General features: G+C 35.4%; 1 protein-coding gene across 2 annotated transcripts in view; it reads left to right on the top strand.

Annotated features, from left to right (window-relative positions):
* Positions 1-22,224, top strand: part of LOC126976828 (sideroflexin-1-3) — a 32,657-nt gene extending 10,433 nt beyond the window's left edge. For both annotated transcript variants that reach the window (XM_050825453.1, XM_050825452.1), the window contains exons 4-9: positions 854-971; positions 2,003-2,078; positions 13,075-13,160; positions 16,268-16,398; positions 17,044-17,228; positions 20,030-22,224. In XM_050825453.1, the coding sequence (XP_050681410.1) occupies positions 854-971; positions 2,003-2,078; positions 13,075-13,160; positions 16,268-16,398; positions 17,044-17,228; positions 20,030-20,089 (656 nt within the window). In that variant the 3' untranslated portion in view covers positions 20,090-22,224. The remainder of the gene's footprint in view (positions 1-853; positions 972-2,002; positions 2,079-13,074; positions 13,161-16,267; positions 16,399-17,043; positions 17,229-20,029) is intronic.
* The last annotated feature ends 1,686 nt before the right edge of the window (positions 22,225-23,910 follow it).

Raw genomic sequence — 23,910 nt, 5'->3', positions numbered from 1 at the left:
CATTTACTGCGATAGCTAACCCACCTGCCAAGCGTGGCGATTATGGCAAAATACCCCCCTAATAATAATAATTGCGAATAAAAAAAACATTTGTCATATTCGCATTTATTATCTATACTAATATTATAAAGCTGCAATGTTTGTTTGTTTGTTTGTTTGAACGCGCTAATCTCTGGTACTACTGGTCCGATTTGAATGATTCTTTCAGTGATGGGTAGTCCATTTATCGAGGAAGGCTATAGGCTATGTTTTTTTTTTCAAAATTAGGGATCCGTAATAAAATTGCTATGTTGTAACAGAAGGTGTAAAATCGAAAACCTATTTTTGCGTGCGCTGCAAAAACTATTGACAATAGAACAAAATGATGTACAATATATATATAGGCAATATTTTATTACTTATAAAACTATCGCGTGAATTATGCTTTATATGGCAACACAACGTTTGCCGGGTCAGCTACTTATTATATAAAAAAGGCCCATTTGTCGTATCACCGCTCTTCGACAACACCTTCCTTAGAGTCTCGTCTTGTATCGGAATACTGGGTCTCGAAATCTCGAGCGATTGCCAATTCCGTGGTCATCCGGAGGGCAAAACCAAATTGGCTTCGAATTCACAATAATTATTATCAAAAATATTTCTAAAGAAATCATTTTTGAGAAAATAAATGCCTTTTATGCCTTTTAAATCAAAAGTATATAAAGTTGTAAAAAAAATACGAATTACAATAAAACCTCTATAAGTACGTTATTTTTAAAGTAAATTGTGCTTGTTTTCTTAGACCTGTGTCCTTCACTAGTTAATGAAAAATATTCAATAGAACACTTTTAGTAACACAGCTGTTTGTTCGTAGGTATGATAACATTCTATAAAACAACAGCGGCCACTGTGTTCTGGCAATGGGTGAATCAAACCTTCAATGCGGTGGTCAATTACACCAACCGATCTGGAGACGCACCTATGTCAGCTTCGTAAGTTGGTTTATGCTATACATGTATTTAAAATACCACTGGATACTTCCTTTGCAATCTGTTTAATAGATGGTTACTATAGCGGCGCCTTTTTGTACCACCGAGTTATATTTGCAGGCAGTGCCGGATTAATCAAGCGGGGGGGCATGTAACTGTTTCTATTTAGGGCCCATAATTACCCTACTGTTATAATTATGCGTACAAACTATCACAAATGTTTTATTTGTTACAAATTCTTAACTAACATTTTTGTTTAGAAATAGTTACTAACATTGCCCAACATGAAACAACAACATTTTAGAACATTTTGTTCAAATGTTCTTCAGAAAATATTTGTAAAAAATTTATAACAGCAGTGTGGGAGCACCATAACTTTCATAGTAACTTTTAGTTGGCAAATATACGACCCTTATTTTCTTTTTTAGCCTTTATTTTTTTTACTACATGGACTCGATGCTACCCGCTTGAAAATGTTCAAAAATCGGGAATTTATTGGCTGTAGCTCGTTTTTCGAAAATCGAGTTTTCATCATATCTCGACTGATTTGCACCAGTAGATTTTAAACAACCACCAGGCCGGCAAAAATCGGTTGATGCATTCTCGAGTTATCGTTGACGAAAGAAAACCGAAAAAAATGTTTCTCGGAATAACTTCGAAATTCTGAGTTCGATCAATTGAATCTCAAAGATTCTTTATGAGACTCAAAAATCTGCGTCGAATGCCACCAACCGCGTGAAAATCAGTTCATTCATTCAAAAGTAATTGTGGATTAAAAATGGAAAAAATAGTGTTTTAGTTAAATTTTGAACTCGAAGATCTCCAAAACATAAAACTGCTAACTCTTTGTAATTCGATTTTGTATAATTAAAATATTTAGCTTTTATTTCCTTTAGGTTTAGTATAATACTTATGTATCACTCGGGAGAAAAAGCAATTTCCTATACTCGAGTGTATTGGTTCTACAAACTGCATCCTAGTAGGATTCGTTAAAATTCTCCTTTCGTAGAACAATGTACTATTGTTTGTTTCAGACACCTTATAGGATCATACTGCGCGGCATGCAGTGGTGCCCTGGGCACTGCCTTATACCTCAACAGCAAAGTTAAGGTTCGTATTATATTGCTGCTTATTTTGGTAATCTATATATATATATATATATATAAGAGAATGTATGTTTGTATGTTCCCTAATAACTCCTAAACTATTCGACCGATCTCAATGAAATCTTTTGTAATAGATTCGTTGAAGCTGAAGGAAGGTTTACATATATAATTTATATGGCATAACAACGTTTGCCAGGTCAGCTAGGTGTGAATATAACTGCCAGACCTACAAAGGTTAAGGACTACAGTCATGGTCAAAATCGCAAAATTTTCGAAATTTCAACCGCATCACGTTGGGCGTTCAAATAATAATTCTGCAGTACACATTAAAAGGAGTTCACTTCACCCCTAAGGACAAAATTTGCTTGTCAAAACAGCTTCATAGAATTTGGTACAAAGAATGGGTACAATAGATCCGACAAGGGTCGCAGCGGGTTTTTTACTGTCCGATTAGATATACTCTGAGCCATTGCAGCAGTACACACGGATTCCTGTTTAATCTCATCTGCTGTTTGATTTGTTGCTGCGAGTAAAAGAATTGGTGGCGAATAAGATAAAGCGGGGCTTTCACTCCGATTACTACTAAGACGCTTGCTGTTGTAATACAGTAGTGTTAACACGTTATTCGAATGTAAGTTTATATTGATACGAGTTCACTCGGGTCATTTTATAAAAACAGAACTGCATTAATTTAGACTATATACTAAGTGGAATCAACTTTAAGAAGTTTTGCTCCAGCATGCTTCGTCAAATTAGTATCTGCTTTCTATATTTTTCATGGGACTCTTTAGAATGAAAATAAAATTATCATCCCCTATCTAAAGTTATATACCATATTCGGGGTGAAATTATTTGTAGCACCACGGTCATTTTTTTGACCAGGACAATGTGGGTTCGAGCTGATACTGGGGTGCGCCAGACCAGAGATGACAGCAATACTCTATGAAGGCCACACCTTACCTGCGCTTTGTAGAGCGCTAGAATGTGGGCCGGCTTGAAGTATTGCCATGCTCTATTAATTTGGCTTTGCCCTCCAGATGACCATGAAATTGGCAATCGGTAATTGGCAATAAATAAATCGGACGCGATTTCGAGACCCAGTATTCCATACTAGGCGAAGCTTTATCGAAAGCTTTAGCGAATGGAAAGTGTTATCGAAAGGCGGTGATACGACAAATGGGGTTTTTTTAGTGGTAAACGCGCAAACTTGAGTCTTCTGGGACCTTCTCAAGAGAGGACTCGATAGAAGACACAAGTTTCTCCCGGAACTGGTCGATGATGGTCGTCTCCATAGCAATAAGCATATAAATGATTGGACACCTCCAACATATCATTGATATGCAGAAGCGATATCACACAGCCTTGGGGCACTCCAGCATTCACGGACTTCGGGTTCGAGCAATATCCGTCGACAACGACCTGTATGCTGCGCCCAGTGAGGAAGTTGAAGGTCCTGAACCTCTCGGTATACCAAGAGCTGGCGGTTGATTATGCTCTCCATGATTTTGGAGAGCAGGGAGGTATAGCAATAGGTCTGTAGTTTGCCGGATCCGAACTGTCTCCTTTTTTGGATCGGATGGACAAGGGCTGACTTCCATGAGTCAGGGACTACGCCTTTTGAATAAGAGTGCCGGAATAAACGCGTTAGCACCGGCTTCAACTCAGGGGCACACGTTCTAAGCTCGATTGGAGAAATACCATCCGGTGCGCTCGACTTTCTGACGTCCAACGAAAACAGAGCTCGCCTAACAGTTTTCTGTCTGAACTGTACTACAGGCATAGAGCTCTGACACCGCGGGATGGTCGGCGGTGTTTTTCCGTTGTCGTCAAGAGTCGAGTTGGAGGCAAAAAGAGCGCACATTAGGCTTTCTCTTTTGCCGTATGGGCCAGGGTGTCATTCCTCATGTGCAACGGCGGCAGGGACGGCTGGTTGAAGTTACCAAGAGCAGCTATCGACAACGACCAGAACTTGCGTTTTCCGGTCGGGTAACTGGAAAGCTGCTCGCCGATTTTGACCCGGACGAGTCTGGCCCGTTTGTGCTGAGGTCATAAGACGGCAGCGTGACTCTCCCACTTTTAAAAAGCCCTTAGTCGCCTCTTACGACACCCATGGGCCTGGGACTCTCCTATTCTCTTTACGCCCCAGGGAAAGGTAACCCTTTAACCTAGGATTAATTCTCGGTGTCGCGCCGCAATGTATAGTAGTATTGTAAAGTCTCAATCGCGTATTTGAATTTGATACTTTACGCACTAGATCCGGCTTCCGTCATCCGATTTAATTCCGTCAACCGTTACAAATAGTTTTATTAAGGTTTTATGATATGATATGTTGGTGATTACTTATCCGGTACCTATATTTTTTAGACTTAGGAATACTTATATATTCACAATACAAATAATTCATTCAAGCAACTGAGATGGCACGGGGTACTTAATTTATGTGGCAAAACAACGTTAGCCGGGTCAGCTAGTTTCTATCATTATATAATTGTGCTAGCATCAAAAACTAATCCCACTTAAACTTCTACTCTTTTATTAAATTCATACAACATTAATCTTAATTCCGCTGATGTTGCAAGAAACCGTTCGTAGCGGCGATCACTTATCATCGTCTTCGGCCCTCATACGCTACTAATATTATTTAACTTCTTTTATCTTATCTTTATTAATTATTATTTTATTTAACTTATCTAGGAAACCGATGAAAGTTTTAGCCGATTACGAAAATAATTTGTATGACATAATTTAGATCTATTGATTAATTATTTGTCGGCTTTTAATATGTTCTGAAAAACAAGGCCGTGTTAGTAATAATAATATATATAATTACTAGCTGACCCAGCAAACGTTGTATTGCCATATAAAGTAATAAATAAAAAAATCCATCTCGCAACCCTATTGCGGATCTGTGGATGTAACAGAATAATATAAAAATCGCGATAGAAAAATAGGTGTTTATCGGGTGAAAATTTCAAGTTGTATGTATTTTTTAAAGTTGTATCATAAAAAAAATAAAAAAAAATAATTCATCTAAAAATTAAAAAAAAAATTGGGTGGACTACCCTTAACATAACATTTAGGGGGATGAAAAATAGATGTTGTCCGATTCTCAGACCTACCCAATATGCACACAAAATTTCATGAGAATCGGTCAAGCTGTTTCGGAGGAGTTTAACTACAAACACCGCGACACGAGAGTTTTATATATTAGATTATTTCGTCTCACATAACATCAAAAACTTTGCAGCTTTATAGATGTGGCGTGACTAACACGTGACAAATAAAACAAAAGCAATAAGTTAAAATAAAATTATTAAGAACCATTTAAAAAATACCTGGTCTAATGCATGAGGGTTATACTTTCGTGCGTAATAGAGGAAGGACAAATTTTTAAATAAAAGATATGGGTAAACCTAAACAGACTTTTTAAAAACAATCTTTTTTACATCAATTGTTTTTTTTTTTCTATGATATCAATATCTGATTTCAAAGAAATAATTTGGTTTCACGCGTGGTTGATCAACAACAAACGCGGGAATCGACCTGATTAAAAATATTTTTGAAACCTGGGAGAATTCGCAGAATGCTTTAGGTGTATTCTGCGACTTGTCCAAGGCTTTTGATTGGGTGCGACAGCTCATGAAGCTTCGGTTGTGGTGTTTTCGGGTGTGTAACTACACCGTAGTGGTCTGGCACTCAACCTTATGGAATCTTGTTTGTGTAAAAGGGGCCATCACGTTGATATGAACGGAAAAAAGTCATCGGGGATTGGCAGTCCGCATGGGGTCCCACAAGGTTCTATTTTAGGACCCTTGTTGTTTTTTATTTATATAAATGACTAACCTGAATATGTCCAGGATGGTTCATTGGAACTATATAAATGAAGGTCAAAACCATGTAAACTGTATTATTAACCATGTATGTGTCCAAATAAAAAAGAAAAAATATTTACCAACGATTTGAACATGGAAAATATCTCACATCAAAACATTTTGTCTTAAATTTCCTTTCAACCTTAAATGATATTTAAATAATCAAATACAATGATAACTTTGATAACAATTGCCGAAAATCAGAGGAAAGGCAGCGACGTCACAGAGGTGTGTCAGTAATATAAGTTGTGTACACATTGATAAAGTGATCTTGACTGACACGTTGTATGTTTAACAAGCCTTACGCAATGTATGTGTACTTATAGATCACCAGCGAGAAAGTAAGGATTATGTTACACACATTTTTTTACGTTGGTAGGTATTCAATAATCGTAGTGCTATCTCGGCGGTCCCGAAATGTGCGAACAGGATAGATGAAGCCATGCAGTCTGTTGGAAATTTCAGTATATATATTGAAATTTCCAGCACTACTTTTCCGCACTGAATCTTATAATAATATATTTATTTTGATGTCAATCGCTTGAGTACAATATACTCTCGAATTTTTCGAATTTTAAAGCGAAAAATCGTTATTAATGCGTCATATAACTTTTAAGCTATTATTAAATTTGGAAAAAGTACAAGCTTTGTTTTCTAATCTACGCTTGTACTGTGTTGTGTCTTTTATTTTAACCACTTCCTAAATAATCAAACTAGGTGATTATTTAGGTATAGAAAAACGATTTTGCTAATCCAGACATATTAAGTCTTTAGAGTCTATAAGTAGGGAATTGGCAATAAAAAGAATGGCTTTATATCTTTATAACTTATCGTTAACGTCAAACAAGTGTACATACACATATTTGACCTTTAGAGTATCTATAGCTCGGAAATTTATAGAAGGCTTTTGGCTTTTAATTTTTTTTAACTAATAAATTACGAACTGGTAAACCTAGTAATAAAACGTAAATCTTAGATGATGAATTATATATTAGACAGAATGACAATTCTAATTAGACTTAACCCTTCTACTAACGTCTAGTATTTAAATAGTTAACTTCATAGTTTTATCTGTTGTTTTATTAAAAGAGTTCCGATTCGTACCTTCTGACTTCCGCATCATCATCAGCATTGTGATTCTCTAAGAAACGTTTCATCGTTGCCAGCATCGATGCGGTCTGCGATTTAACATCGTACAGATCGACCAGGCCAGCTACTGTTGTAAATTTGTTAGATCCATGATCGCATCAGAACAATTCAATTTTGCTTGGTTATAATGGCTTATATTTATTATCTTGTTGATTAAGATTATAGGTACCTACCTACAAAGCATTACTTTCAAAGATTATATTATTATATCGCCTTACCTGTTATTATCGTTCTATTATAACATTCCTTTCGAATTAGAAACAGTTTTGTTGAAAAAACACCCTATTTGTTTCAACAATTCCTTTTATCATAGTAAGATAAGGCACGCCAATTCATTAAGTAGGTAGTAGCAACAGGAAATTCTACGTCATAATGATTGATCACTATGCATCACTTTATGCAAAGACTAAAGAGTGACGAAGCTATCACTATCCAAGAGTGTTGCCATGTTGAAAAAATAATATTGTATTTATATATGTCTTTATTTCCTTATATTTATATATTTAGTTATTCCCTTATAAATTATGTATAGCATATATTATTCACTTAACACTTTATAGTCGATATAAGGATCTCCGTTAGCGGTAAAACCCAAAAGCCTCCTTTAGTAAATTTCGTTTGTACCTATCACTTAGTTACAATTTTTCGCTGCACTTTTCCTGCTGTTTCCAATTCATTAAACATATTTTCAATGTAATGTTTCTAAGTTTCCCTTTTAATTCTTAGCCCCAAATAACTTCTCTCAATTCCCCTCTTATAAACTTTATTTTTTTTTCTAAATCTATGTCGGTCATTCGGAATTTTATTTCTCATTGTAAAATTAGAACGATATTACCTACATACTCTAGACGTAAAATTTTCAGACATTTGTCGCAACTTGTACTCATTGACTTATCGTTCTCCTTCCGTATACGTTAGATTTATAATTTTACACAAAATGACGATTAGATTGGAAATGTAGAAAACAAATAGTTTTCAATGTCAGATTGTTAAGGTACAAATAGCGAAATGACACTAGCAGATATCATAATATCAATTATATATTCGTCGTGATTTGTTGTTATCTGTGGGATGTGGGCCGGAGCGTGACGTCATATTTACTTGACATATCATAAAGCCCTGTCTATACGAAACAAAATCTTGTTACTGTAATTCAAAAGTAGAAAAAATAATAATATGCTTTTTCGAACGTTTTCAACATTAAGCCTTCTACTGCAATATTTCCAACGCTATTTTTAATAGGTAAAACTTAATTTGAAAATTTTTTGGTGTTTTATTTTTCATATTATAAATTAAGCTTTCAACTTACGGCTTGTGTATGGATAAGATTACTTTTAAAGGATGACTGAATCTTAAAATCAAATTAAACTACTGACATTTATTTTAGTTGTTTTCTATAAAATAATTAAAGTAAGTTTTTTATTGTTATTAACCTCCGATTTGGCATAAACGCATTTATTTTCTCAAAATCGATTCATTTAGAATTTTACCTAGATACTACTACCGCTTCGTAAGCAAATGGCACCCTGAGAGAGAAGCGGTTTTGCGCTCTTTTCAATTTTCTTGCCATTTATTTAAGTTATTTTTTACGAAATAATTAAATTAAGTTTTTTATTGTTATTAACCTCCGATTCGTGTAATGATCCTGATGAGAGCGGTGACCTTGAAGACCGTAGACTGCGGCAAATCCAACGCGTTCCATAGTTTAAAAGATAAACCTATTTTTATTAAATAGAGGGATACTCACGTAAATCAAATAAAAAATTTAACTTTTTAAACATTTTAGGTAAATACGCAATATATCAATAAAGTTGATCAGATCGAAATGAGAAAAATAAAATTGATAGCATCCTTTTTCTTGGATGTATAGATTAATTTATAATATAATTTGGAGAGAGTATATCTTGATGGCTTTCTATGCTTCTCTAGATACATCTTATTCGTCGACGTTGAATTTCACGCGCCTCCCGCTCTTTGCATACGGTTTCAGTAGTTACATCCCAATTGGTCGAAATTAGACTAAACTCGATCGTTAGAGATGGACAGGACATGATGCGAGAAAAAGTGGGGAAATGGAGCAAAAGTCTTACAGAATGGCACTCAAGAGATGGCAAAATAAAACAAGGAAGACAGAGCACACAAGTTGGGAAGATGAAATAAAATTGACAGCAGGACCTAACTGGAGAAGAGTTGCCCAAAACAGAAAAGAGTGAAAATCTTTGCCAATCGGCACGCCGAACTGAGAGACATTTTATAGTTTATACTTTGCAGCTTAAGATTATTGGTTATTCAAATGTTAAATGTTTTTTAGTTCGGAATAAAATGGCTTACTATTTTTATTTTATTATTAAACTCAATCGTTAGATAGAACATCGTTGATGTTGAATTGTTAAGAATAGAAGGAAAAGCGAACTTTTAGATCACCTAAGGCAAGTGATCACCTCCTCTTTTGCGGGCTGTTACAGTAGAGGAATTGAAAGTGCTTTATCCAGTCTTTAGTGCGCATTAATTCTGGATTTTGATTTTAAAATACTGTGGATATATAGATATAGTTTGTTTCAAAGTTTGATTTTCAAAAATGGCTAATATAAAACCACCTTCCTGCCGCCGAATTCCACCTTCACACGACTCGCCAAAAAGTAAGATATCATGAATACCATCTGGATGTGGCGTTCCTCCACAGTGCTGTTTCAAGGAAAATCGTGTCGGTACATGTATGGCGTCCCTTATTTGCGTGTCATGATAATGTTAATTATATAATAATACAAGGCGAGATGGACTTGTTTGTTGTGAATTAGTTGTTACATTTCCACGTGATCAGACGTGTTAAGTGTGAATAATGTACTGTAAATAATGTCATTATCACCAGAGGGCGTGCGCCTATTTATAGTGCGGTAAAACCAATTTACGTAATATTCATATTTATTTTATGACAAAATGTGACGAGATAAGTAAGGCGGACATCTGGTAATATGTGATGCGCCCTGCCAATCATTTTCGTTGATCTTAAATTCTGAGCAGTATCGCATTATCACTTAGACAGTTTTGCCTTGTACTTCCCTGGGGCATAAAAAGAATAGGGAAGTCCCAGGATTAAGGGTGTCGTGTAAGAGGCGACTGAGGGCATTCACCAGTGGGAGGCTTCTTTGCCGGCTAGATTTTGGGTACCACAACGGCTCCTACTACTGTCGTGAAGCAATAATGTGTAAGCATTATTGTGTTTCGATCTGAAGGGCGCCGTAGCTAGTGAAATTACTGGGAAATAAGCCATAACATCTTATGTCCCAAGGTGATGAGCGCAATTATTGTAGTGCCGTTCAGAGAATTTTTCGGTTTTTCAAGAATCCTGTGCAGCACTGCATTATAATTGGCAGGGCGTATCAATTATCATCAGCTGAACGTCTCGTCCCTTATTGTCATAAAAAAGGTACTTGAAGTCATCTCCGTGAGCTTATAAATAAGCGGTTTTCTCTCGAGGATGCTCGGAGGACGAGTGCGGAGGACCAGGGTCCTCTCACGCGAAGAATACATTAAGATATTATAGGTAGTAACCGATATGTCACTCATAACTAAACATATTAATAACTGTTGTTTTTATGCGATAAAGGTAGGAAAAACTAAGCCTTGATGTTGTGTTTGCTCAGTCGGAGCCAGAATGAGCACTACCAACTAAACCTTCTCAGTTATTAGCATCACTGTTTGGAAAAAAATATTGGAATTTATCTTTTGATTTGTTGTAATGTAACTAGGGTTGCCAGATGGCCGGGTATTTCGGGATTGTCCCGAAATGACGTGTCTTGTCCCGAGTTCAGGAATTACACTGTTTAGTCACGGATTTCGGAGTAGGTACCTAACACTATATTGTACACGCTTTTTATTAGCTTCACCTGTATGTATGTATGTTTGTAACCGACACATTTGGGCGTGATTTTGACCCACTTTAAACGGCCAGATTTCGTCCAACTTTCGTAGATTTATCGACGACCGATGAAAATACATTAATTTGATAAAAATATTCCATTTTTCAATATGGAAAATAATATTTTTGTTAATCTATATCATTTTCATCTATCGTCTATATTTTTTTTTATGATAATAAGGGACGATACGAGGAGGACGTTGAGCTGATGGTAATTGATATGCCCTACCCATTACAATGCAGTGCCGCTCAGGATTCTTGAAAAACCCAAAAATTCTGAGCGGCACTACAATTGCGCTCGTCACCTTGAGACATAAGATGTTAAATCTCATTTGCCCAGTAATTTCACTAGATACGGCGCCCTTCAGACCGAAACACAGTAATGTTTACAGATACGTAACTGTTTCACGGCAGAAATAGGCGCCGTTGTGGTACCCATAATCTAGCCGGCATCCTGTGCTATGGAGCCTCCCACTGGTAAAACCCTTTTATATAGCAGGAATTGATGTTTATTTAAAATTTCAACCATTATCTTTAACGGATTTATCTAATTATTAGGAAATTTCGAATACCAACGAGAATTTTTAATTCAACAATGAAAATTAAGTGCAAGTTTACCAAAAATCTTATTAATAAACCAAATTAAAAATTCTATAAACTTTATAAGTTTTTTTAACTACTATTTATTTTATTACTAGCTGACCCCACAGACGTTGTTCTGTATATAATAAATAAAATAATGTTTTTATATGAATTTGTCAATAATATATCATAACATCAAAAATACTTCGTAAAATATGCACCCTGCTGTCGTAAGGAAATTGTTTCACAGCAGAACTGTCAAACCGTGCGTCAATAAATTCTCTCATAGAAATTATGTATGGACACATCAAAGGAAAAACAAATTTGTTGTTTTTATGTAATTTTGCAGCATTTTCCTATATATTATACCTTTTAAACCTTCTCTGGACTTCCACGAATAATTCAAGACCAAAATTAGCCAAAACGGTGCAGCCGTTCTCGAGTTTTAGCGAGACTAACGAACAGCAATTCATTTTTATATATATAGATAGATCAATTATATCGATCGATCAATCAGAGAATAATTGTGATCATGATTTTCTACCAAAGTTTAATTTTCTGAGCGACCGAATGAACAAGCAAGCAATCTCAATTTTTAATTTAAGTTTCTAATTAAATATGTCTTGATAAGAACTAAAGTTGTATTCATACCAGATGTTTATTACAAACATTTATCAATATGATTTGAGTTTTCTTTAGTGCTAATTCCGCCAATATTTGTCGGCACGAGACTGAAGTCTTTTGAGTCCTCAGGATGCCTCGTGTCCTCTACACGAAACACGTGTCGAATTCTTTAAAGACAAATATTGGCGGAATAAACACTAAAGAAAACTCAAATCATTTTGATAATTATGGATTTCGCAAAGTAACTTCTTTTATTTTCTTCACTTCTTCAATTAATTTTCTACAAATATTTATGTTGATTTTTTACCAAAGATTTATGTAATGATTAAAATTCTTATTTGAATGATGAGTAAACGTGAGGTGCAGTGCTCAATTTTTGTTTTAATATTTTAAAAATACGCTGCATTGTATGAGTCATGTAGGTTTTTCCCATACAGATATGTTTGTAAAATATTACAAGTGCAGCTAATTACAAAAAAAAACTACGTTTAAAAAAACTTAATAAAAATTTAATATTAATAAAATACTATTATATATATTTATTGATAGGTTTAAGTCGGTGCCAAAATATATAAAAAATTTACCAGACTTTTTTTAGGGACCAAATGGCATCTATTCCGCATCGAACTAAAAGAAAATTACGTAAATCGTATCATAAATCTCCGAGTAGTCGTTGTACATACATTAAAAAAAATACTGATCGAATTGGGAACCTCGTTTTTGAAGTCAGTTAAAAATAAATCATTTATTTGCGCATTTTTCTTTCCGACCGCATTCGTAACCCTTGAATTGTCCCGGAAACGAAAAGCCTGTATCTGGCAACCCTAAATGTAACTGAACTTAATCTATTGCAGGGCATGAATCCAATCTACGCGCGCCTTGTGCCGTTCGCTGCGGTCTGCGGCGCCAACTTTATCAACATCCCAATGATGCGGAGTCTGTAAGGAGTTTTACTACTTTTTTTTCGTTTATACCAGCGCTAACAATAGCCCTCTGTAGAACGCGATTGTCTATTGGTGACCTTTTTGATATGAAAAAAAAAATTAACAAAAAAACAACCGACTTCAAAAACACTATTTCAAAGCAATAGATATAATATGCACTAAAAAGTATAGAAATAATTGCGTATTTTATACAATCTAATTAATTAATCTAATTCTAGTTACGTTGACTAATTATTGTCATTTTTGGAATCGGTGTCCCTCCGCCGCGACTCGCTCTCGCCTCTCGCCTCACAACTCAAGCACATCTCACCTGTATGTAGTTACAAACCTATCCTGGATGACACCGACTCCAAAAATTACAATAATCGTAACTAGAATTAGATTAATTAATTAGATTGTATAAAATACGCAATTATTTTATACTTTTTAGTGTATATTATATCTATTGTTTTGAAAAAGTGTTTTTGAAGTGGCTTAATTTTTTTTTTCAGAATTTGATTTTTTGTTAAAATATTTTTTTAGTGAATTTGAAGTACACTAACTACCAATTTGTCTAAATATGTGTAGATATACTTCATTTTTCAAAGCAGCAATGAACGTAAGCGCTTCACAATTTGATTACAGACTGTAACAAATTCTGCCACAGATCACACCCTTACTGTAAGTCGTTAAGGAGTCCCATTGATCATCATATTCGACTACGACAATTACTTAGCCATAACTATGTTATGGTAGATGACTTAAATATCCGGATACAACAACTTCGTGCGCGACCGTCCCACGGTGGCGGGGAGGGTACTAAAGATACACAGTTTTAATAGATTGGCAAGCAATAAAAAAAATTGTAAAATTTTCTACTTCGGTGTTAAGTATTGCCTACTATTTTCTGAAGAGGTAATCGTATAATTAGTTGGTGAGTAGATAATTTATAAAAATGTTAGTAGTCAAACAACACTACGTCTTCCATTACGTGGTCGCCATTCAAGGTGTGTGCCCTCCCCATTGCCACGTCACTTTCGCAACTTTCTTTTTTTTATCGGTGAGTTTGGTTCTCCCACGGATCTTCTTGTGCCTGTTTCGATCTCTGAAGGAAACTCCGATCATAGCCCTCTCCATTGCCCAGTGAGCAATCATTCGTATAGTTATTCAAACATCAGTTATTATCATATGTTGAAGGAAATAACGGGCATTATTTTTATTTTTCGGCGGTGGGTAAAAACAGCCATAGCAAAAAATGGAAATAAAAGTAATAATAAGAAAATTTATCAATTGTTTAATTGTACAGTGTCACACAAAACACTCAAAGCAGTTATTTAATTTTTGGACGGTTCATAAAATAGTGTGACAGTCAAACATGAAAAGGAATAATAATAAAATTGGTCAATAATTTCATTCTGCAATGCTAGTATAAAAGATATAATAATGCGAGTATAAAGATTTAAAAATCCACTAAAACCTTGGGAAATTTTACCTTAATATATAAATAAACCTTATTGTAAAAAAATAATTCTAAAATTTAAAATAAATAATTGAAATTTTCAAACAAACAAATAACATATATGTATATACATAGCAAACAAAATTTTAGATAACCCTTACGTGGTCGCATAAAACAGCACGAAGGTCAGTGCTTGCTAGGCGTAGCCGCTAGATTTCTTACAGGTTGTTACGAAATGGTATTAGGTATTTTTTTAATGAAAATAAGGGACGAGATAAGCAGGACGTTCAGCTAATGGTAATTGATACGCCCTATCCATTACAATGCAGTACCGCTCAGGATTCTTGAAAAACCCGAAAATTCTGAGCGGCACTACAATTGCACACGTCACCTTGAGACACATTAAGATGTTAAGTCTCATTTGCCCGGTAATTTCAGTAGCTACGGCACCCTTCAGACCGAAACACAGTAATGTTTACACATTACTGCTCCACGGCAGAAACAGGCGCCGTTGTGGTACCCATAATCTAGCCGGCTTTCTGTACAAAGGAGCCTACCACTGGTAATAGTTCTACCCGTGTGTTTATTTAATGTCGCCATTGTAGCGACACCCTTAATAAAAATTGCGAGATGGATAAATTGAAGGGTTTTGTAGGATTCTACAAGAATTTTAGTAGTAATACTACTGTGGTTAAAATATTTGTTATGTTATTTCCGTGGCGGCCATTAATTCACATTTTGGTTTTTATTAAGTACTTGTTGTAATTGTATATACGATACAGCCCGCCAAAAGAATCCTCTATCCTCCACTTATTGAAAGTCAAAAACTACAATCCATTCGTGAAAAAGTATGCCTCAGACCTGAGAAGAACGGGCGAAAGAATAATAGCCTGAGTATGGTCGCTCCATTCCTAATCTATGGTATCATTAAGAAAGTCATTTATGTTATAGAAAAACCTACACCACAAAAACATTTTTTAACAATTATTTTAAATTTCGTTATACATTTGTTTTGAACATTTTCTGCGATCTCGTTGTAAAAGCATATACCTCGTCCCACAAACGTAAAAGTAGCACCATAAATTTATGTCTGTTCCTGGTGTTAACATTATGGTTATGACAGTTTCTAGCAAATTCACTTATGTATGAGAAGCAACAGGCAAGATGTTAATTTCTGTAAGTTTCTATCTCAATGATTCTTTAGGACCTAGGTTCTCCTCAGCAGCACATGGATGGTATTAATATTTTTCCCCAGTAGGCAGACAGTGCGTTCTGGCTATTCCCGTACTATTTCCCCGCGTTTCACAAACTCACCCTCTAAAAACTTTTAGTTATGATCAAATTGGGATCACTTTAATTTTTTATACCAATAAGGGAAGAGACGAGCACGACAGTATGCCCTGCTCATTACAATGCAGTGTCGCTCAGGATTCTTGAAGTAGCCAAAAATTCTGAGTGGCACTACAATTGCCCTCGTCACCTTGAGACATAAGATGTTAAGTTTCATTGGCCCAGTAATTTCACTAGCTACGGCGCCCTTTATACCGAAACACAATAATGCTTACACATAACTGCTTCATATAGAATTCCGACATCATGTACTAAGAAGCCTCCCACTGGGGAACCATCTTTTATGCTCGTTTTAAAAGTCTGTTGTTGTTTCAGTGAGCTGATCAACGGAACTCCAGTGTTCGCGCCGCCCGACGGCAAGCGCGTGGGAGAATCTCAAGCCGCAGCTCGCTATGGCATCGCTCTGGTGTGCATCTCCAGGGTTATCATGGCGTTGCCGGGAATGAGTGAGTGTCTATTTCAAGTATTTTTACAAACATACTTTTACTTACACTTATACTTTTTAAGTCCCAGCCACTGTTCAGGTATTATCTATAAATAATTTTAATGTTTTATTAAAAAATGGCTCCGTCGTAAGTCTACTACTCCACAGCTGAATATCTAAGAGATCGGCCAGCCTGGGACTAGATTGTGATTATTTTATTGCAATAGCAATGACAATACAATATTGTATAAATGATTAAAAAAAAAAGCGCAAAAAAAATGCTGGGAGTGTTTCTTACGCCGCTTCTTCTCTGTCAGAGCACCATTTGTTAGCCGCCGTTAGTTTGCGAAGCGGTAGTAGTATCTAGTATATTAGAAATTACATTAAAAAGAATTCTAAAGAAATAAATTTTGAGAAAATAAATGCCTTTTATTATGACTACTATGGACGCGCCCGGCCAACCGGTGCGTTGCATTTCATTGCAAAAAAGCTGAGGGTAGTCAGAAGAATGAATTTAAATCTACCCACAAAACCTTGCAATGACCGAACAAAAACCTTTCTACTTATTTAATATCAAAATTTCGAATCAGTTTTTAAAGTTTTCTTATATCTGTAAAAGTTGTGGAATAATTTACATCCTGTGTAATGTGTATATAAACTATTTCAGCGATCACGCCTATATTGACCAACATAGCGACTCAGAGAGGCCTGTTCTGCCACCGACCCAAGGCCGTGATACCGTTCCAGCTGTTCCTAGTGGGTCTGTGCGTCACCTTCGCGACTCCGCTGTGTTGTGCCATCTTCGACCAGCGGGCCAGCTACCCTGTGAACAGCCTGGAACCGGGACCAAAGGTACTATATAGGTATTTCTATGGCAAAAATATTGGTTTCGGATAAGTAGGTTATCACCAACAAACATGTATTAGTGCGTGCGTAGTAAAACATATGATTATTAAAATTGCAATCAGTTATGGCTTAATAATCTTGTGTATGGTATTTCTCTATCTAGAGTTAACCGTCGGCGCTATAAATTGCCATAACCAAATCACAAGAATATAGATGATTGCGACGCATCTTAAACATGTACTAAAACCGTCTCCGAAACACGCTGCATCTTATGGTAGAAGTACTTATGTATGCACGCAAGAAGTTATACTTCTTTGGCATAACAACAAAAAATCTTAATTTTTTTTATATTATTATGGGGCAGTGCGGCCGATTTTAATACCATCTTTGTGCTGCAGAAGAGGGCTATTCGCGCGATTCATAACCTAATCAAAGAAAAATTTAATTAAAAAAAAAACCTAATAAAAGAATCATTAAGAGAAAAATTTAAAGAAATAAACATTTTTACTGCTGCTTCTCAATACATTTTTGATAATGTTCTGTACGTTCATAAGCACATTGAGGAATTTTCTAGAAACTGTGACATTCATAATGTTAACACGAGGAACAAACATAAACTTGTTATGCCTACTACTCGGTTGGGTCGAGTTAGTAAGTCTTTTGTTGGGAGATGTATATGCTTCTACAATATGATCCCAGAAAATGTACAAAACAAATGTGTTACGAAATTTAAAAGAATTGTTAAAAAACGTTTGTGTGGGAAAGGTTATTATAGAATATATAAACGATTTTCTTAATGACACCACGGACTGGGAATAAACCGAACACCCTGAGACTCTTTAATTATAAATGTTTATTGTACAATATCACATTGTAATCCATATTTTATATTAAAAAAAAAGTCCGCTGAGTTTCTTGCGCCCATTCTTCTCAGGTCTGAGGCAGTCTCTTTTGAATGGGTGGTCGTTTTTGACGTTCAATAAGTGATTTTAAATCCTATTTTGAATAAAAATATTTGAATTTGAATCCCTCGTGCTATTCTACGTTTGTAGAATGAACAATTTTGTCAAAATCTTGCAACGATGACAACGTTGACATGGTTGGTTGACGTTGGTATGGGCTTGAAACCTTTGCCTGTCCTAATAATGGACGAAAAAAAACCAAAAAAAATAACGAATGACGCAAACGTCAGGAAATTTAGGTAACCAACTTCACCCTGTTACTTTTGTATTACAGTGATGCCCGCGCATCTTAAATTTCACTCTCATCATTTTTTCATAACCCACCTAAAGAAGTATAACTTAAACATTGTTTAACTCCACCAAAGTAACTCTTCCCTATAAAATTGTTAAAATCAACCGACGCGAACACTTTTAAGGCCTCACATTTGGGCGCGGTATTATGTACTGCGACGTCATTATTTATACAGCTGCAGTGACATTAATAAATGGAGCCCTTGATTGTCTTCGTTGGAAAGGTTTTACATTTTTGTGACATTAAGTAATTTCTATATTTAATTATTTAAGCATTATTTACAGCATTTCTATTTTGCAAATTAATACTATAAACTATATACAATTCATGTAGTGTCTATTACAAAGCCTTACAGGTTAAATTATACACACACACATATCATACACACACATACACACACACACACACACACACACACACACACACACACACACACATACTCACTCCTTGTTCCCGTCCGGGCAGGCAGACAATAGAATGCCACTTACGTCTAGAATGCGCTTCCTCTACATTCATTACTCTTTTCATACATGCTCGCTGGTTGCGTGTGCTTCGGACCTTTACTTTTCTCAAAACGTCACCAATTTATATTTCCAATAATAAGAACGCTAATAATAATATTCTATAGGTTAGATAGATAGAGTCGTATCTTCTTGTCGTGATACAGTGTTCAGGATGGAGTTGGAGAATATATAGTTATAGTTTCAGTAATATCGTACAATATTTATTTTATTTTAAGGCTTAAAGTAAGCGCTTTTGAATCGGCACTATAAATATAATTTTTTAAATTACTGAATCTACCATATTATGTTCGAAAAAAATAGAGCTCGTGAGAAGTACATACAAGTAATTAACAGTAACATAACTACTATCAAAACTGCATTTGCATGTCGCTTTCCAACATTTTTGTACTCCCAGGTTAATAATAATTTGGTCCAGCTGTGTAAATTTAAAGAACACTGCATCTTCAAGGCTAAAGAACTTCTATCAAAATAATTAATACAACTATCCTATATGGAAACTGAAATTTTTCTTAAAGTACAATCCTAAAAAATACACATATACACAATACACACACTTTCACCTACATATACACACAATTAATACTTGTACAGTTATTAATTATTTAAATTTTAGTAATCAGCTTGTTGTCACTAGCCGCTTGTATATCTTTATTTTCTGTTAATTCTACTATTTCCCGCACGAGACAGGCAACGCCTAGTGTGGGGGTCAGTATAAAATGTTAATTTGTACATGAAAAGTGCAAAATAAATGATTTTGTATTTTTTGTAATTCAACGGCCACTCTTTTCAATCAATACTGTATTTTACAATGGCTGTAATATACAAATAAATTAGTTTGTAAGGTGTTGCATCCAATAATATATGAATCGTGTTTAAATACTATCAATCAAAATAGGTTTCAGAAGCAATAGATTCGCTTTCCTTTTCTCTCTTGCTGTGTCTGCATTAGAGAAGTCCTCTCCCGCACTCCTTGTACTCCTACACTACACTATTAAGTGTTTTATATAAACTTATTGTTTTTATTTGCAGGAATTTATGAAGAAAAATTATCCGAAAGAAGATTATGTTGTGTTCAACAAGGGGTTATAAGTTGCTAGTGCGATACTTAGCGAATATAGGGTCTATAATAAAACACAGCCGTCAATTAAACATGCAATTAGACCGAATAAAATGATGGAATTAATTTGAGCTTTAATCCGAACATTCCAAATGAAGATAATGCATTTTGATAATTATTTAAATGGTTTATCACAAAGTTTTTATTCAGCAGAAAAGAGTACAGTACAACTAATTTGGATTTAATTAAATATGTGAACAACATGAAACAACCGCACAAGAAATGTGTGATAACTGAAGCCCTTTTGCCTTTATTTTATATTTTACTTGTTGTTACTATTGTATTACGCCATCCATATTTTATACAATATTTTACGATGCATTTCTTATCATGAAAGTTTTATGCAGCTATTTATTAGATTTTTATTTTTAAATGATTTTGTTTTTTATATATTTTAACATGTTTTATAGTTTTAATTTATTTTGTAAAGGTCTTTACCGCTCAACATTATTGGTTGTGAGGACGACTTTATGCAATAGGTCTGATCTGATAAATTGTGCAATAATTATATTTAAAAATAAGTGTTAGCTAAAATAATATGTTTTGATTGAAGCTGTTTTACAATAAGTTGCTAGCAATAAAATGCGTACAAAAAAACATTTTTTTCTAACTAAAGTAAAAATATGAAAAATGTAAAAATATTCGATTCGAAAACAAAATGTCAGTTTATTTGGCAAGTTAATAAATTATGGTTCACTATTAAATTGTTTATAATTTTTAGTTTTAGTCTTCAACAGAACTTCGTAAATATTGAATAAACAAATAAATGATGACAATAATAGGGCTGTCCCGCACTAGAGCTGATTCCAGCTACAGAAGAAGAAATATTTGTTAAATTAATTGTTGACTATTAAAAGAGTTTTAGGCTAGGGGAGGGTTATTTATCTCTTTAGCTTATCAAATTAATGTTGGAAGGTTACTCGCGAAATCGTCATTTTGGTCAGCACTGGGGACAAACGTGTCTTTCGTAGCGCGTGAGTCTTCTGTACATACCTATGATTTATAATAACGTCATATAAATCGATGAACGCCGTCTGTACGAAAAACTGTTCCCCCTGAGCCGAGCGTGCAAGCGAGAGCGCGGCACAAGCGATAGAGAGGCGCGATCAGCCTAAACCATAGATCAAATAAGTTCCTTGATCTAAACGTTCGGCTTGTGAGGGATCTTTTTCGTTGATTATTAAAAGGAATAGCATTGGTCAGCGAGTGAAGTAATAATAGGTTATGGTACAATTTTGATTAAAAAATTATTATGACTCTTATAAACGATCGTATAAAAGTTGTTTTCTTATGACGTAAAATTATCGTCCACGAACCGACTTTACAGGCAACCAATTTTTTTTATATTAACGTTTCCGCGGGTTATAAATGAACAATAAAATAAAGGTATCTTTGTTTATTTATTTTAAACGTGGTTAAGTTTATTTGTAAAGATTGTGTTCTTTAAGAATTAATGTAACATAATTAATAAAGAAAATATTTGATCGGTACTGCTACCGAGTGAGTTTGATTCGAAAAGATGTGGGCTGCAGGCGATCATCGCAATTCGAAGTAGAACCATGCGATAGACACGTAGCTGTGTGGTATGAGTGGGGTGCGACCTTTATGTTATAGCGACATTACCGTTGCATCGTCGAGCATACCGAAATAATGGTCTAATGGAGTCCAAATAAAAGGTTCTCTTTTACTGTTCTATTCATTAATGAAGAGTTTAAATATTTATATAATATAAAAAGTATACGTATACGTATTTCATTTCTATTTTTATTTCGTCCATTTCAATTTTTTTTATTACTAAACCCTTCTTACATTTGAAAGTGAATGTTGGATATTCATAATTCATATCGACGTCTGGCTTATGTACAATATATTGTATGTGTTTTAAATTAGTGTAACGGCTTGTTTCGAAGTATTTCCACCTGACGAGTCGGTAAAAGAATTATTTATAAATCTAGTAATATAATTGTTGTCGTTAGAGTGATTGTTGTTTATTAAAAAGTTGATTGAAGTTTCTATTTGATGGGAAGTAACGGTGACAATAATCGTGTTGTGTTTTTGTTGCAATGTTAAGAGTTGTGAGAATCTGCAATAAAATGTTTATAATACATCTTGGATTTTATTTCATAACCTTACATGTCATAGGTTATTAATGTACGACAAAATATAAATAAAATATTGGTTTCATTAAACTTTCATTTTCTTTTTTATGGCAGTAAGGGACGAGACGAGCAGGACGTTCAGCTGATGGTAATTGATACGCCCTGCCCATTACAATACAGTGCGGCTCAGGATTCTTGAAAAATTCTGAGCGGTACTTGCGCTCGTCACCTTGAGACATAAGGTGTTAAGTCTCATGTGCCCAGTAATTTCACTAGCTACGGCGCCCTTCAGATGGAAACACAATGTTTACACATTATTGCTTCACAGCAGAAATAGGTGCCGTTGTCGTACCCAGGGGTGGGACAGACGCCTTATAGTGACGTTTTCAGAAGACTGTAGTGCCATCTGTTAGTTGGCCCGAAAATGAAAGCTTTTTAACCTTTCAACTTTCTTTAGTTGTGTCACTGCCCACTGGTCATAAAATGGCGGCTACTTCTAGCGTTAGCGCATGAATGTCGCTCTCGTGTTCCATTTTGCATATTTACACTGCTAAATCTATCCTTTTTGTTCTATGTTGTGGCAAAATCAAATAACTAACTACTCGCAATTTCAACATGGTAAAAAATTGTAATATCTACATTAAAATGTAGAGTTAGTTATTTAATTGCGTCACAACATTAAAAATGAATTTAATAATATCGAGCTTATATACAGTTATTTCCGGGGCCAATCTCCAGATGGCGCTAGTTTTCAAATAGACAGCTCATAATGCGTAGAGTAGATAATGCGTAGATGCGACTTGTAAGGGCTCTCATATTCCCCATATTCCTCTACGCTGCTGAGACATGGACCCTACGAGAAAGTGAGAAGAAAAAGATCAATGCTCTTGAGATGTGGTGCTGGAGAAGAATGCTCGGTATATCGTGGACCGATCTCCGAACCAATGAGTCCATTCTTCGGGAGCTCGGCATCGAACAGAGACTGTCCACTACCGTACAAGCTCGCATTCTCACTTTCTTCGGGCATGTATCGCGACGTGGAAGCGACTCCATAGAACGCTTAATAGTGCAGGGTAAAGTCGAGGGCACTAGACCGCGAGGCAGGTCCCCGATGAGGTGGACGGACCGATGAGGCAAGCTGTCAACGGTACTCTGCATGCAGCACGAGAAGAGCAGCAGTTCGCGACGAGTGGCGTCGCATTGTGAAACAGGCCACTAACCTCGACGTGACGACCACGACCACTCTGACAAGAGTGTAACGCTGAAGAAGAAGAATGCGTAGAGAGGGCTCTCTTTGCCCTATATATTATTATACTCTTTGGTGGTACCCATAAATTAGTTGGTATCCTGTGCAAAGGAGCTATTGGTTCGCCAGTATCTTTGTATTCAGGTAACACGACTACACTCTTCTGACTTCTCTGGTGTTTCAAGATGTTTGGCAGAGATGATCACTTACTATCACTCTTTGAGCTTGTTCAGCTCGATATCAAAGTTATCTCTAGTCATATATTACAGAGATGCGTTAATATTTTAACCCTTTAAATGAATGCCTTTGTGTAACCCGCCAAATCCGATTTTAGGACAAACTTTACCCAACCCTAAAAATAGAAGTAGCGTATAGAAAGACAATCTATATCTATACATTACCGCATTCACTCCAGTTGTTTAAAATATGCTTGGTCAATAAGCAGCAA

Source organism: Leptidea sinapis, chromosome 42 (assembly GCF_905404315.1).
Source record: "Leptidea sinapis chromosome 42, ilLepSina1.1, whole genome shotgun sequence".
Classification (NCBI taxonomy): Eukaryota; Metazoa; Arthropoda; class Insecta; order Lepidoptera; family Pieridae; genus Leptidea; species Leptidea sinapis.
The sequence above is the reverse complement of the archived record's forward strand: the minus strand, read 5'-3'. Positions and strand labels throughout refer to the sequence as shown.